Consider the following 16933-nt stretch of genomic DNA (forward strand, 5'->3'; position numbering starts at 1 on the left):
ATAGTGTCTCCCTTCACCACAAAACCAATTCCTGTCAGGTGTACTGGTATACACTATAATCCCAGAACTAGGAGGCTAGGAGCAGGAGTTTAAGGTCATTGTCCTGGCTAGTTTTACATCAACTTGACACAAACTAGAGTCATTTGAAAGGAGGGATCCTCAAGTGAGAAAATGGCCCCAAAGGTCCAACAATAAGGCATTTTTTAAAAATTAGTGATTTAATGGGAAAGAGCCCAGCCCACTGTGGATGGTGCCATCATTGGGTGGGTGGTCTAGGTTCTGTAAGAAAGCAGGCTGAGCAAGCCATGAAGAAGAGCATGCCAGTAAGCAGCACCCCTCCAGAGTCTCTGCACCAGCTCCTAACTTTAGGTTCCTGCCTTGCCTGAGCTCCTATTCTGGCTTCCTTCAATGATAGACTACAATATGGAAGTGTAAGCCAAATAAACCCTTTCCTTTCCAACTTGCTTTTTGGTCATGGTGTTTCATCACAGCAAGTAACACTAAGACAGAAATCCTCTGCTATACAGTGAGTTTAAAATCAGTCTTGGCCAAGAGATCCTGTCTCAAAAAACTAAAATCACTAATGAGCAAACAATTTCTGTAAAACCCCAACCATACATACGTTCACCATCAATACTCACCTCGGCCATGGCCATAGTCAACTGTATGTTGCATTGGTGGTGGTTTGGACATTGGTGGCATACCCATAGGCACTGGGCCAGGAGGGGGGATGGAAGAATGAACAGGTGGAGGTGGTAATACCGGAGCAGACTGAATTGCTGCAGTGTCTGATTTAAATTCTGAATTCAGTCCTTGATCAACATTTGTGTCCCAAAGCCCATAGAAAGAATCTTCGTCCCAGCGTTCCTGTTTCATAGGTTTTCGCTTAATAACTGGAGGAGGAGGTGGTGGTGGTGGAGGCGGAGGAGGCGGTGGTGGTATTGGCACAGGTGGCCTAGTCAGAGGAACAGATGTTCTTGCTGGTGGAGCAGAGGGTCTTACAACTGACCCTGGTGGCTTACCCATAGGAGGACGTGGTCTATAGGATCCTGGAGGCTAGAGAAGAAATTTATAAATGGCTTAGTAAGCAAGTCACCACATACGCTATCGCAGATGAGTGGAAATTAAAATCCAGTTCTCAATGAAAAAAATTAATATACAAGATATATTCAAAACGTAAAGCTTTTATATTTTTAAAGACAATAGGAGGCTCAGTGGTTAAGATCATGCACTGCTCTTGCAGAGAATACAAGCTCACTTCCTCATACCCATGCTCAGTAGACCATCTGCAACTCCAGCTCTAGAAGAACCCAAGAACTCTGTAGGTACCTACATGCACATATCAACCTCACACATATATAGTTTAAACGTATGCACATGAGCACATAAGCACGCGTGCGCACACACACACACACATACACACACACTCCTAAGGGCATGACGGTGTATACCTTTAATCTCAACACTTGGATTTAACAGAGTGAATTCACGGCTGACTTAGTCTACATAGAAAGTTCCAGGCCAGCCAAGACTACATACTAAAACTCTGTCTCATTTTTCCCCCTTTTTTCTAGACAAGGTTTCTCTATTTAACAGTCCTGACTGCCCTGAAACTCACTCTGTAGACCAGGCTAGTCTTGAACTCACAGAGATCCACCTATCTCTGCCTCCAGAGTGCTGGGATTAAAGGTGTGTGTCACCCGGTTTCAAAAAGCTTTTTTTTAAACAAAAAACATCAGGCTGGGCGGTGGTTGCGCATCTTTAATCCCAGCACTCAGGAGCAGATCTCTGAGTTCGAGGCCAGCCTGGAATACAGAATGAGTTCGAGGACAGGCTCCAAAAGCTACACCGAGAAATTCTGCTGAAAAACCGAAAAAGAAAAAAAGAGGTATCACCATATGCAATAAATATGAGGACCTGAGTTCAAGTAACAGAACTCACATAAAAAAGTTGGGGCACAGTTTGGAAAGATGGCTCAGTAGTTAAGAGCATTTGTTAACTGCAGAGAATCTGAGTTCAGTTCCCGGGACTCACACGGTAGCTTACTCCAGTTCTAGGGAACCTGATACCTTCTGACATTTTAGAGTATGCATTTGGTGCACAAACATACAAACAAAATATTTACAAACATAAAACAAAAATAAATAAACTTTTTTTTAAATTGGAACTGGTGGTACATGCTTGTACTCCTCCAGCTGGGGAAGCAGAGACAGGCAGACCCTGGGGCTTCCCTGACAAGGAGACCTAGCCTAAGTGTGAGCCCCAGGTCTGTGAGATATCTACCATCTAAAAGACAAGTATACAGTTGTTTGAAGAACAATAACTGAGGTTGACAGTGGTTTCCATATATGTGTACATACATTACCTGTGAACACACACATACACAGAAACAGCAGATGGAAAATGAAGACAGGCCACAGAAAAGGAGAACCTAACTATAGACATGGCATTCGTAATAAAGTCGTTGAATTCATAATATATAAAACTTATTTATATTCATTCATCCTTCCAGGGAGGTGGATGGAGATGGATGAGTTTGAGGCCACAGTCAGTTACATAGCAAGTTTGAGACCAGCCTAGACTATGATACCTTGCTTCAAAGATAAAAAAAAAACCCAGTAAACGCTGTGCCACTGATAATCCCAGGGAGAAGAGGTACGTGGAGTTCTGAGTTTAAGGTCAGCCTACCTGGCCAGGTGTTGGTGGTGCACACCTCTAGTCTCAGCACAGAGGCAGACAGATCTCTGTGAGTTCAAGGTCAGCCAGGTCTACAAAGTGAGTTCTAGAACAGTCAGGACTGTTACACAGAGAAACCCTGTCTCAAAAGACAAAATACAAAACATAAAAAGGGCAAGCCTACTCTAACTAGACTAGGACACGAATATTCACAGCCTAAGTCAACAATCCAGATGTCAGGCAACTGGTGAATGGATAAACAGTATGTGGTGTACATATACACAGTGAATATTACCTAGAATAAAAAAAAATGCAGTATCAACTCTTGCTATGACATAAACTCAAAAATGTTACACTAAGTGAAAACAGCCAGAAATACACACTTTAGGAATTTAAGATATCCAAAATAAAAACCCGATACAAACAAACTCATTAAAGTTGCATTGATAATAGTGAAAGACTGAATAAAATATCCAACATAAATAGAACAGTTCAATAAATTAATGTGCATTCAAACAACACCATACAGTGATATGAGAAAGCTTGCCAGACGAACAAAACAGAAATGTGGATCTATAATCTAAAGCTGCGGTTCTCAACCTTCCTACTGCTGCGACCCTTTAGTACAGTTCCCCATGTTGTGGGAACCCACAGGCATGAAATGATTTTCATTGCTACTTAATAGCTGTAATTTTGCTACTGTTATAAGTAGTAATATAAATATCTGATATGTGGGATATCTGATATGTGATCCCCAAAGGGGTTGAAACCCACAGGTTGAGAACCGCTGATCTAGAGCTTCAACTGCTTGCCACAAGACACGAAGATAAAAGATAGTTTTTATCCTAGGCACTCAATTTAGAAAGGAAAAATGACAACAAGAAAACAGACAAGTCAAAGTACAGTATGATGAATGCTGATGGTGACCAGTGTAAGATGAGGGAAAAAAACCTGCTAAACACTGATGGGGACCACTGTTCGATGTGGAGTATGGGAGAGCTGAGTCCTAAAAGGTAAACAAGATAAACAAGAATCAGCCAGATGACAGAGGGACAGAGAACAATGTGCACGTGGCAAGGGTGTCTCAAAGTGGAAGACTGTGGCACTTTCATAACTGTTAAGAGGTCCGATGTACTGGAAGACTATGGAATAGCAAGTTGTAGTCAGCAGAGGTGAGGCTCATAGAAGAAAAATATAAAATATCACTGGGAAGTAGATTTTATCCTGATAGTGATCAGAAAATATCAACGATATTTTCTTCTAGTTGGGGGCTTACAAAGCACAAGTTGTCCTTTAAAGCAATATGAAGCTGAAGATGACTCTACAACTCCTGATTCTCCTGCCTCTACCACCCAGTTGCTGGGACTACAGGTATGAGGCATGTGCTACCATGCCCAGTTCTATGTGGTACTGGACACTGAACCTAGGGCTTCATGCTTATTAGGCAGGCATTCTACCAACTGAGTTTCATCTTCAGCAGTTAGAAGCTAAGGAGCAGCATGGTAAGGCTGATGTTTTAAAAAATGTTTGGACAGCCAGGCATGGTGGCACATGCCTTTGATCCCGGTACTCTGGAGGAGAGGCAAGCGGATTTCCATGAGTTTGAGGCCAGCCTAGTCTTACGCAGTGAGTTCTGAACCTACCATGGCTACGGAGTGATAGCTTGCTTAAACGGGAAAAAAAATGTTGGGTCAAGCGGTGGTGGAGCACACCTTTAATGCTAGCACTTGGGAGGCAGAGACAGGTGAATCTCTGTGAGTCTGAGGTCAGCCTACCTCTACAGAGCTAGTTCCATTATAGCCAGGACTACACAAAGAAACCCTGCCTATAAATACAAAACAAAAATGTCATTTGGAGGGTGATCTGGTAGAGACACCTGCCTCCAAGCCTGAGGACCTAAGTTTAGTTCTAGAACCCACATGGTATAAATGAAGAAAACTAACTCCTACAAGTTGTCCTCTGACCTCCATGTATGATGGCATGGATCTCTCTCTCTCTCTGTCTCTCTCTCTCTCACACACACACATTAAATAAATAGATAGATAAATAAGTAGATAGATAAATAAATAAATAAAATATTATTTAGAATGTGGGGCTGGAGAGATGGCTCTGTAGTTAGGATTAGAGTTTGCTCTGCAGCACCCACCAACAGGCTCACAACTGCCTTCAACTCTAGCTCCCAAGTATCTGACATCATTTTCTGAGCTCTGAAGGCACCCACAGCATGTAATAAACTTCAACATGGTTAAATACATATTAATACTGCCTAAAGTGGAGTAGAAGTTAGGCACTGCCCAAAATACAAGAGTATGAGAGAACTTCTTTTGATGTGATAGAAATGTATTATTTCAATACAGTTACTAAACAATGGGGCTGGAGAGTTGGCTCAGTGGTTATGAGCACCTGTTACTCTTATAGTGGATAAGGTTTTATTCCCAGCACTCACAGGGAGGCTCACAACCATCTGTATCTTTACCTCCAGTTCCAGGGTATCTGAAGCCCTCTTCTGACCTTCATGAGCACCAGACAAGCTCATGATGCAAATGCACACACAGGCAAACTATTCATACAAATACTAAACAAATCTAAAAACAATTTTAACTTAAAAAGTACTAAGGGCTGGGGATGTACTCAGTGATAGCTCACTTGCCTACAGGGAGCAACACACTGGATTCAGTCCTCAGTATCACACTCTCCCCCAAACCCCCACATTTTTAAATAAAAGACCTGGCAAGATGGGTACCTGCTGCCAAGCTAATAACCTGAGTCTGATCCCTGGGGATCCACATGGTAGAAGGAAAGAGCTGACTCTAAAATGCTATCTTCTGATTTTTTCCATGGGCACTATGGTATGCCTCCCCACGCCCAAAACACACAAATGTAGTTCATCACTAACTTAAAGGTAAAAATCAAACAGTGTAAGAAAAAAATCCCAAAAAAAGCAATAGGAGAACTTAATCGCTCTTACACTACATATTGGAGACTGGCCTGGAATTCACAGGTGTCCACCTGTCTCTGCCTCCCATGTATCAGAATTAAAGGCGTGTACCACCATAACTGGCTCACTCAGCTCTTTCTTGCTACTGTTTGTTCAAGCTGTAATGTTAAGAGACCTTCTCTCATCTAAATGGAAAAGGAGCACTATGACCTCAATCTAGCCCTACCCAGATGGGACACAGATCTATTTGAAATTAACAGATTAGATGGGGGAGCGGTGGGTAAAATACTTGCTGTGCAAGCAGTAGGACCTGAGTTCAGATTCTAGACCATTCAAGTAAAAAGCAGGCATAGCAGTATGAGCATACAATAACTACAGTTGGGGAAGTGAAAGCAGATGGGTTCTGAAGACTAGCTACCCAGACAATCTGGAAAAAAAAAATATAAAAGTTGGGCAAGAAAGAGGAAGATAACTCAAATTAATCTCTACTCTCCATATGTGCACATACAGAGGAAGCATTAGCCTCACAAGTGTAGATACATACACAAACACACAAGTATTAGGAAATTCCTACAATCAAACTCAGTTTGGCAGAAAGTATTATCATGCCAGCAAATCCTTATACTTGAAAACTGTTGAGGTTTCTTTGGGAAGAGTGCAGTACTGAGGAGAATCCAGAGAACATGAAGCTATATAGCTCAGGGGTACCTGGTCTATCTACCAAAGCCTAGGGAAAGGAGCGATTCTTGTATATGTCTAACTACTTTGAAAGATGTTCAAATGCTTCCACTTTTTCAAAATTGATGTTTTTACAATGGAAATTTATGCTTAATGCAATTGTTTTTAAAATCCAACATCATATAAACATATGCAGTAAAAAGCCATTTCATTTTCTGAGCATACATTTTCCCATACCGGATACATCCCAGGTCTTGATGTATTCTGTAGTCTTGAATCCTGGGGTGGTGGATGGTCAGCCATCTGTGGCTCAGACCCAAAGTCTTTCAACTTTTGAAGCTGTTCTTTCTGTTCTCTGTAAACAAATGAAATTGCCATTGTACTTAAAGCATGTTTACACCATCCCTAAACAACTATGACTACACCAATTCTTAAAAAATACAAGAAAGAAAAACAGCAAAAAACTGTATCCTAAAACTCTGTGCAGGGCCCATATTGCTACTCTGTGGCAGCAACATTTTTGTGCTCCTACACAACTAACCCATCAGTTCTCTGAGATCTATAATCATAAATTATCAATGGTCTTCAAAGACAGACTCTACAACCTGCCTCCATAGTACATTACATACCCATTGTGTTTCTCCTTTAACCAGTCCCAAGTTTTCTCCTAATTTTTTTTCCCAATTCTTCAAAAGTTACAAAACAGACTTTGAGTAAAATACATCTAGGAAGGCTTTTGAAGGAGGCCTATTTTGTTTGGAAGACGGGGTATGAAACAGCCTCATGTACTCCAGGCTGGGCTCAAACTGGTCAGATAACTTTGAACTCATCAGTCTCTTGTCTCCACGTCCCAAGCACTGGGATTACAGGTATGTACCACCACACTTGCCTCTCATTATGTACATTATTGTCATTATTTACAAAGGAAATATGTTACATACAAGTTGAGTTTTTAAAGTTTTGATTAATATTAGACCTACATGCTCCCATGTCAACAACTAGCTATGTGGAGCCATGGCTGACCATGTTAGATGAAGCAGTTCATCAAAATCTCACCAAATTCCAGCATTCTACCTGGTCTATTGCCATTCATTTTTTCACATCTCTCAAATTTTTTTTAACAATATTTATTTTTATTTTGTGTCTGAATGTTTTGTCTACATGTGCATGCAGTGTCCATGGGGGCCAGAAGAGGGTGCTGGACCCCTTGGAACTGGAGCCACAGACAGTTGTTAGCTGCCACAAGGGATGCCAGGAATCAAAACTTGCTCTTCTGGAAGGGAAGTCAGTACTCTTAACTACTAAGCCATCTCTTCAGTCCCACTTGCCTGACTTTTAAGAGCATTTTAGTTTACTATCTGCTTTAGATGGTGAGAACACTTGCCAGTCTATATTCTTAGAAACAGTACTTCATATTCCTAATGATTAATTTAAACTCTTTCTTTTAATCCCTAAAGTTCCTTTACTTTTCCTTACAATCTCCACCTTCTACATTTACAATGTCTATTACAAGTTGTCCAGAATTTTTACAATCTATGTACAATACTGTCACTCAAATGGACACAAAGTGCATAAGGCTTGTTACTGGCGCATATAAATATTGCTTATGGTATTCCTTGCTTTTATAAAGGCATAAGATAACTTATGTATTCTCAACTACAACCACTATTATCCATTACTCCATATACTTAGATCAGGTTTTGTTGCCTAGAAGAGGCGGAAAGGAAAAAAGATGAATGAGCAGCACCTTGCATCTGGCAATTCTATGCAAAGCAACAATGCATGGAAAAGTAATTTTAAGTATGGAAAGGGAAGAAATTGGAAGTTTAGTAACCAATCACCAATCAGTTTTTGCTCACCATAAAAGCATAGATTTTAGAGTCAGGGTCCAAATTCTGGGTCTGCATTTAATAGTCAAGTGAATTTCAGCAAGTCATAGTGTTATTTGTGAAATGAGAATATTATTTTCTCTGCAAGTCTTTAGACAGATAAGGTTATTAAGATGGGAGGATCAGCGCAGTGCCCAGCACAGAGTACATGTAAATTAAAAGTGCCCACAATTTAGAAGTAAGTAGCTAATGTTCTAGAGCAAGCCTTACATCATGCTCATGAGTAACCTAGAGAAAAAGACCACCTCAGACTCTTCCACGGATAAAGAAGAAACCATCTGCCCCCTGGACACTGCCTTTCATTCTCACTACAGTAGGTTTTGTCGTCACGTTTCTCTAGTACTAATGTAATGCTTCAGTTACAAATTCAATTACCGTAATCTGCAAACGTAGACCAAAATTGAAAGATGAAACAAACACATTAGAGTCTATCAAAACTTAACCATTTATTTTCTTGAAAACATGTTTGGGAAAAAAAAAACAAAACTAAAACCAAAAATAACCTTACTATTACAACTATATGAGAAACATTATATAATATAATACCCACAGAGCTGAATATAAGTTAAGAAAATCCAACTTCACAATGAAAACACAGGAAGAAATACCTGCTTCCAGGTAAAAGGAAAGATGACCATCGCTAAAACAAGTATCAGTAGTCAGACAAATCTGAAGACACTCCCAGGTAAAGCATTCTTCATACCAGCAGAGAAAACTAAAGTACCTTCCACCATCGCATCAAAGACTAGGGACTATGAAGCCTATCAGATCCAATGCCAAAGAACAACCTGCCTACTGAAAACAACGACGGCTCAATATACGAGCCCCATGAAACCCAGAGACCTGAAAGGTTGAGATTTAACACCTAAAACATGCACACTCAAGATATGCCAGCAACACATCCACAAAGGCCAAGAACAGCAATCTTTGCACATCCTAGAACACACTGTATCATTAACAGTTTCCAAATACCCATCCTAATCCCAAACAGCACTGAATAACCAGAAATACAAATTCAAAGTATGTGATAAGAATTAAGGTTTAAAAGAGTACCATTAAAAACACTTAATTAAAAAAAAAAGACAGTATGAAAATCTGTTCGAACTAAAAGAAATGATCTTAAGGATGAACTTACCGAAGCATTTTCAATTCTTGTGCAGCTTTCAAAATGATTTCGTGCTGCCTCTGACTGAGAACCATTACCCCTCCAAGGCCTTGGTCAGAGTCTAAATTTGTATCAGACCCCATCATTTCAGAGGAATGATGTGAGGATGGCATATGTTCCGCCATGGGGGAATGTCTATCCACATCAGATGGGTACCATCTGTCTGACAACCGTTCTCTTTCCCAGTCCATTCTGTCAGGAACATAATCTCTCTTTTCCCGCCATGAATCTCCTCTTTCTGGATACTCTCGAATCCTCAACTCACCCCTATCACGGAAATCTCGGTCATACCCATGGTCTCGATTTCTTTCTTCTCTCCATCTATCATCCCGGTATCTATCCAAAGGTGGAAGAGGTGGGAGGGGTGGCAGAGGTGGAAGAGATGGAATATCCCGTTCATGAAACTGTGACTCTTGTTCATCCAGCGGTCTCCCATAATCTCTGTCCCACTCATTATCCACATTTCTATCATACATATCCATGGGTCTTCTAATCCGATCCACATCTCTGTCTAAGTCCCTGTCCATTTCCCTACCATAACCCTCATCCATGTCCTGATCTCTTTCCCAATCATCCCACCAACCTCGCCTGTCTCCATCATGAGCCCGAGACTGTGGTGCTGAGAACCTGTCCTCTCTGCTGTATGGATCTAGTGTATCATCTTGATAGTCACGTTCGCACTCTCTCCAGTATTTCTCTCTATCCCAGTCATCGAGTCTTTCTCGCTCAAGTGGAGCATTTCTACCATCTAATGGAAACTCTTCATGTCCTCTCTCTTCTCCATGGTTCCACGGAGCCCTTGGAGGCTCATCTCGGTGATAAGGATACATTTTCTCCCCACCATCTCCCGGTTCTGGTCTGAATGGAACTCTATCATGACCAAAATCTGGCCTTCCTAGTCCCCTTTCTCGACTGCCTGGTCCCCGACTTGGTCCCCTCTCCTTGCTCCCAGCTCTTCGGGGCGGTACGCTCTCTCTACTTCCAGCCCTTCGAGGAAGTCCTCTCTCCTGACTGCCAGCCCTGAGAGGTGGCCCCCTTTCTCGGCTGCCATCTCTACTGTCCTGGCTGTCTTGTGGACCACCTGGTACTTTGTTCCGACTGCTTCCCGGCCTCACCAACACCCTGTCTTGACTGCCTTCTCCTCTGTTCATTTTCTCATGACTGTCTTCTCTTCTCCCCATCATCTTATCGTGGAAGTCCTCTTCTTTGACCAGTTCTGGGCCTTGACTAATTGTCTGGCAACGGCCTCTGTTTACTAGTCCTTTATCCTGTGTACCTTCCGCTCTGTTTTGCCCAGGATCTCTGTAAGATGAGCTGCTGCCTTTATTGCCTTCTAATCTATTTTCTCTGCTATCTGGCTGAAACAGACCTTTTCCTTGGTTGTTTTCTGAGTGGGGCAAACCAACACCCAAAGGTTTGAAAACATTATCTACAGTCAATGCTGCTGCTGCTCCTCCCAACACGTTCTCTAATTTGAAGGAAAAGGTAGCTGGAGTAGGTACAGGTTTATTTGCAAGGAATACAGGCCGAGTAACACCTTGGGCTTTGTCCATTCCAGTCTCCATAGTTTGAGAATTCTGGTTCCAATTAGAGGGCTCTATGGGCCCTTCCGAGACTTGGCCTTTAGGTGGCTCTTGTTGAGAGTCGCTTAGATTCTCATTCGACTGAGCCGCCTTGGTGTCCTTGACATCTGCAGCAGTGGAAAATGCAGCTGATTGCATTTTAAAATTCTTCTGCAGGTTACTACTTGTGTCTGCTAGTGGTTCTTTGTTTCCTGAAAGAGGCTCTGCTTGTGACTTAGATTGCTGCTGATGCTGCTGTCCAACAGTTGCTTTGGGGCCTTTCCACTGTGGTCCACTCTGTCGAGGGCTTAGGGATGTACTGGGAGTTATATAAAATTGAGATGCTGGACCCCGGGGGATCGTTCCCCATTTGCTTTTAGTGCCCTCTGCTGGGTGACTTTCATATCTGGGTCTTGGCCCATCGGGGCGATTTCCTTCAAAACGAGGCCCTTTGGGTCTCGGTCCTTCACACCTTGACCCTAAATCCTCAAATCTTCGAGGACCATCAAATCTACAAGTAAAACAAAAGATATTACTCAAGACAGTAAAGCAGGAAAAGAAAATTCTCCATGTAAGATTATTGAAGGCACTCTTGCCTTAGACTTTGTTTATAACAGTGACTCAGTTATTACAAACCCCATGTCACCTCTCAGAAACCGGAATGTTAAGGCAGCAGTGCCTGGAAGATTTTAGATCTAGATTTAGAAAGCATGCCAGCATTATCTAATCCACTTCAACCAATCTGCAGCTAGTCATGATCTACTGAAACATTAAAAAGCAATTAAAAGTGTTGCACCTTATTACATGGAATAGTCCACTCCTTTTTAACAGAAAAAAATTCCATAACTATGAGTACTTTTAGGGTTAAATATTTTAACTAAAAACCAACTATGGAACAATTAGTAGGAAAATATAATTATAAATACTGTTGGAACAAGAACTAAAATCTTGATTAACAAATGTCTCATACACACACACACACACACACACACACACACACACACACCAGGCATATTTTAAAAGTGTTCTCTAAAGTTTTAAAAGTCTGGACAGAAATTTAATGGTTATGGACCACTCAATAATTAAAGAAATATTCCTTCCAACAGGCAGTATACAACACACAAGAGATAATAAAATGTGCGGCTGGAGAGATGGCTCAAGTAGTTAAGAGTACTGGCTGCTCTTCCAAAGGACCCAGGTTCAATTCCCAACACCCACATGGCAGTTCACAACTGTAACTCCAGTTTCAGGGTATCTGACACCCTCATACAGACATGCATGCAGGCAAAACCCCAACGTACGTTAAATAAATAAATCTTTTAAAAAAAGAAATAATATAATGTCATCAGGGCCCTCAGGATCTACAATCAAATAAAAAAATAGTAAGTGTAGATAAAGTATCAACAAATAAAAAGACAACAGGCCTCTAGAGAATGGTCAGCACTATTCAGGTGAGAGGAACCACCCTACAAATGGTTTATAGGGCAGAAATGTTTCGCTTGAGACTTGAAAGGCAACTTTTGACAGAATGGCAAGGGTACCTCAGGCTAAGAAAGCAATCTAAGAAGGAAAGGGTCAGAGAAGCACATACCATGTTTGCAAATTTAGTGTGGCTGAAGTGTTGGAGAGTTGGGAAAGGATGAGTAGAAAGACAGCACGCAAAGGAATAAGGCAAAGAGGTAGGTGAGTGTCAGTCTCTAGAAGACCTTTCTGTTTATCTTGTACAGCACGCACTACTGATGAGATCCAATACTCACTCCCCTTCTCCTACTCTAATCCAGCCTTACTGCAAATTCAGTCTTACTGTAGACTCTTTCTCAACCTCTCTTGTAGCTAGAACTCACACCAAGCTCTAGCAAAAGAACTAAAAGTGATTGACACATCCTTCTGGGTGGTTCCTGTCTATATTAGGCTTATCTTCCTCTTCACACTTCCTCTTTTTATGCTGCTTCCAAACAACTATATGTACGTAAATAAGGGCAATACACAAAGGGACGGTGAAGTAAACAATAAGGAACCCAAGTTTCTAAGCCATTGTATAAATCTTGAAAGAGAATAAAATTTTAATCTGTTAAAGACTTTTGTCTTTGGATTTCTATAAGACTGATTAATTAATTCAACTGGTTAATACAGAGTTTAAAATAATTTTGCAACTGCTTTAGGATCACTAAATACAATCTGACTTATAAAAGATTCATTTTGTTTAAAAAAAAAGATGAAGAGGAAGAAAGTTTACAGAGTAACTGATCTTGTTTGTCTTGTTTGAGACAGGGCCTCATTATATAGGCTCAGTTGGCCTAGAACTCATAATCAACAATTCAGATAAGAAAGGTGATACCAACAAAACTGATAAGAAACTGTAAAAACAGTCAAGTAAAATTAGAACTGACAACATTTTGTAGCCAGCAGGAATTAAGTAAGTGTAAAAAAGAAACCATTTAGAGGAGTAGAGATGGTTAGAGGGTTAGGAGTGCTTACTGCCCTTGCAGAGGGCCCAGGTTCAATTCCCAGTACCCTCATGTTGGGTATCTGCAACTCCTCTTCTGCCCTCCAAAGGTTTCTACATATACACAGAACATATACATATGCATAAGCACATAAATATTAAGAAAAGAAAATAATTCTAACAATATATAATTGTCAAATTGACAAATAGGATTATATGAGATTACACAAAAGAAATCATCAGCAGAATGAACAGACAGCCTAGCAGGGGTTCATCCCATGGTGACTGTGAGTGAAGCCCAGTACATACGTGTACACACACATACACATACACATGTTTAGGATGACAGCAAAGTTTCTGATTTAGTTTACATTTTTTTTCATGCTTTTTTAAATGAAGGGTTTTTGATTCACTATGTGGGAAACCAATGAAGAGAAATAAAATTGATTTCAGCAAATATTTAGCTCCCAGTCTCTGTCCCTTTGGGCTTTGCTAGTGTAAAAGTCTTATGTCAATGGAAGGAACTACTTCTACAGCAGGGAGCCAACACTAAATCTATAAAATGGAAGCTGAGATCACAGCTTTACTTTGAGGTTCTGAATCAACAAAAATGGAGGGTACTGTATTGGTTGGAAGTAACTGATCCTGTTTGTTTGTTTAAGATAGAGTCTTACCATGTAGCCCAAGCTAGCCTAGAAGCCATGACCCTCCTGCTTTGTGTAAATTCTGGGACTACAGGTGTATACCACTTGTACCACTACATTCAGCTAATCCTACCTCTTGGGAGGATGCTGGACCACATGAGGTAATCTGAAATGTGAGAGATTCTTCAAGACAGCTCTTACTACTTCTGTGCTCCAAGATTAAAGTCATTGGAAGGGCTATAGAGATAACTCAATGGATAAAATGCTTGTGGTGCAAGAGTGAGGGTTGGAGTTTAGAGTTCCAGTATCCACATAAAACTGCATGGGGGAGATGGAGCAACAGTTCAGTGGTTTAACACTTGTCCTTGCAGAGAACCTGGGTTCAAGTCCCAGCACCCACATGGTAGCTCAAATTACCCATAACTCCAGTTCCAGGGGATCTCACATTTTCTTCTGACCTCTGCAGGTAACAAGCAAGCACATGATCCACAAATATATGTAGAAAAACACGAATACACATAAAATATAAACAAACAAACAAGAGTTGGTGTGGCAGTCTGTGCACAGGAGGCAGTAAGGAATCTCTGGGACAAACTGGCTAGCTATCTTATAAGCTCTGGGTTCAGCAAGAGATTCTGTTTCATAAATACAGATTGTGATAGGAAGACATCAACATCAGTCTCTATATACACATCCAAACATGTGCATCCACAAATGTGTCACACACCATACAAAGACACACCCACAGGATAAAACAGGCTGAGCAGTTACGAGTGACAGCTGCTCTTTCAGAACCAGAGTTCAGTTCCCAGCATCCCTATCGTAGACACCCGTGACTCTAGTTCCAAGGAATCCTTTTCTGGCCTCCACAGACACACATTTACATATAAAAAATAAAATAATAATAATAAAAGAGGACAGAGGTCTTGACCCTCTCTCTGTGAGTCAACAAAGAGCCAGGATCACCTGAGGTATCTGCTGAGAATAAAGGGGATATGGAATGGCAGCCAAGAGGAGCTAGGTATAAGAATCACCTATGACCACATGATCAGTTGTAGAAATAAGAATTCTAGGGGCTGGAGAGATGGCTTAGCAGTTAAGGCATGTACTACTCTTGCAAAGAACCTGAGTTTAGTTCGCAGAACACATGTCCACAGCTCCCCAATGCCTATAACCTAAGCTGCAGGATATCCTTTGGTCTCATGTGCACATAGCTAAACACATAATTAAAAAATAAAACACATTTTAAAAAACTCTCAGAGAAAAAAAAACCTCTAAGAGTTATGAGTATTTCTTAGTTCAATAATACATATTGGAATATATGCAAAGGTACTGTGGGGGCCAGCCATGATAATCTAAGTCTGGGCAGGTCACCCAAAGGAATTTCTTTACTTCCAACCATTATCACCTGGGACTCTGGCCATCAATAAATTTAAACAAGAGGCCTGAGTTTCAGTAGTTTACCCTGAAGTAATACCTGGTAGCAGGAAAACACCACAAGTTGAGATTACCCGACACTACCCAAGAGCAGACCATTCAAAGAAAATGCCTGACATTCCAACCGCTGTAGATAGAATCACCTGCCAGAGCACCTCACCAGGACACCCCTAGACAAATGTCAGCCAAACAGGGGTCCTGAACCTCAGAGACCCCTCACCCACACCTTGACTATAAAAGCCCTATTCTAATTGAGCTTGGAGCTCTCCGGATATCCCAATACATTTAACACTTGATTAAAACAAAGGCTCTTTGCTTTTACACATGGGACTCGGTTTCCTTTGTCGGCTTTTGTGGGAACCCCATGGGTTTGAACATAATACTAACCAAGTATCTTTGGTTCATGTGTTTTCTTTTCTGTCATCTAATAGAAGATGTGTTAGCAATAAGCCTTATATACTAGTATTAAAGCTATAGAGTATTAAAGAATGTGATCAGCAAGAAATGAACACAAAGACCTCTTTTGGAGGAAAGGATTAGTGTTTTTGTTTGTCCAGCTACAAGTCTCACACTAGGTATAAAAATCTCCCTATGGACCAGAGCAATCAGAAACATACATAGAAAAAATTCTAAGAAATGAAGCTCAGACCACTTTGTAAACCTACCACAAGAAAGTAAAAAACACATAAACCCACAATTAAGAGAGGCAACTATTTGTAGACCAGATGTAGGCCCATATTTCTACATGGTGTGACAGCCAAGTTCTCGGGCCATGGTTGGTATCCAGAACAGTCATGTACCCAGCAAGACAGGCTGTCACTGCCCTAACAAAGGGTCAGGATGTTGTTTTGCTCTTTTCTTTGTAATTTGGAGGATGCCTGATAGAGATGCTGATTCAAGCCTAAATGCCAGCTACATACAGAGCAGATAGGTAGATGTGGACATGACTAAAAGCCATTCACCTGGTTACCTAGGAGACAGAATGCTAATGTATTTACCCCTCATTTTATGTTTTGGTATAAAAGCTGTTTGAAGAATAAAGTGAAAGGAATTCTTCAGGATGTGGTCTCAGGATTTCATGAGGGATCTTTGAGAATCTCCCTCCCGATAAAGCCATGTTTATTCCTGTGCCTCCACGCTGGTCCAGAGAGAGACAGTTTATGCTAGGGTCTGGTCAAGACAAAATAATTTAGGGTCCAGGCTGCCACCGGATCCCAACAACCAGAGTCTTAGGTTTGAGGTATTTTTAAAATTTTGTTTTGCTTTGTTTTTATAGACAGGTGGTGCGGGAGAATTATCTGTATTCTGTCAATCATATTTTAATAAAACACTGATTGGCCAGGCAGGCAGTATAGGTGGGAAAGCCAGACAGGAAGTAGGGGTGGAGCAAAGAGACTGGGAGTATTCTGGAAGCAGAAGCTCTCTCTCAGCCATTCCTGCGCAGACCACCAAAGAGGCAACATGTAAGCTGTCACACTGAGAAAGGTACTGAGCCCAT

General features: G+C 41.1%; 1 protein-coding gene across 5 annotated transcripts in view; it reads right to left on the reverse strand.

Moving 5' to 3' along the window:
* Ylpm1 (YLP motif containing 1) overlaps nucleotides 1-16933 on the reverse strand; it is a 75108-nt gene that overhangs the window by 27613 nt on the left and 30562 nt on the right. For 2 of the 5 annotated variants that reach the window (XR_015004388.2, XM_048449194.3), the window contains exons 5-7: nucleotides 9317-11419; nucleotides 6518-6647; nucleotides 642-1056 (exon numbers count right to left, since the gene is read on the reverse strand). Coding sequence is in view for 4 of the 5 variants with exons in the window: in XM_048449194.3 (XP_048305151.3) it covers nucleotides 642-1056; nucleotides 6518-6647; nucleotides 9317-11419 (2648 nt within the window). In the remaining variant the exon portion in view is untranslated. The remainder of the gene's footprint in view (nucleotides 1-641; nucleotides 1057-6517; nucleotides 6648-9316; nucleotides 11420-16933) is intronic. The other 3 variants (XM_048449195.3, XM_048449197.3, XM_048449198.3) reach the window with 3 other exon arrangements.

This window comes from Myodes glareolus, chromosome 11, assembly GCF_982192425.1.
Source record: "Myodes glareolus chromosome 11, mMyoGla1.1, whole genome shotgun sequence".
NCBI lineage: Eukaryota > Metazoa > Chordata > Mammalia > Rodentia > Cricetidae > Myodes > Myodes glareolus.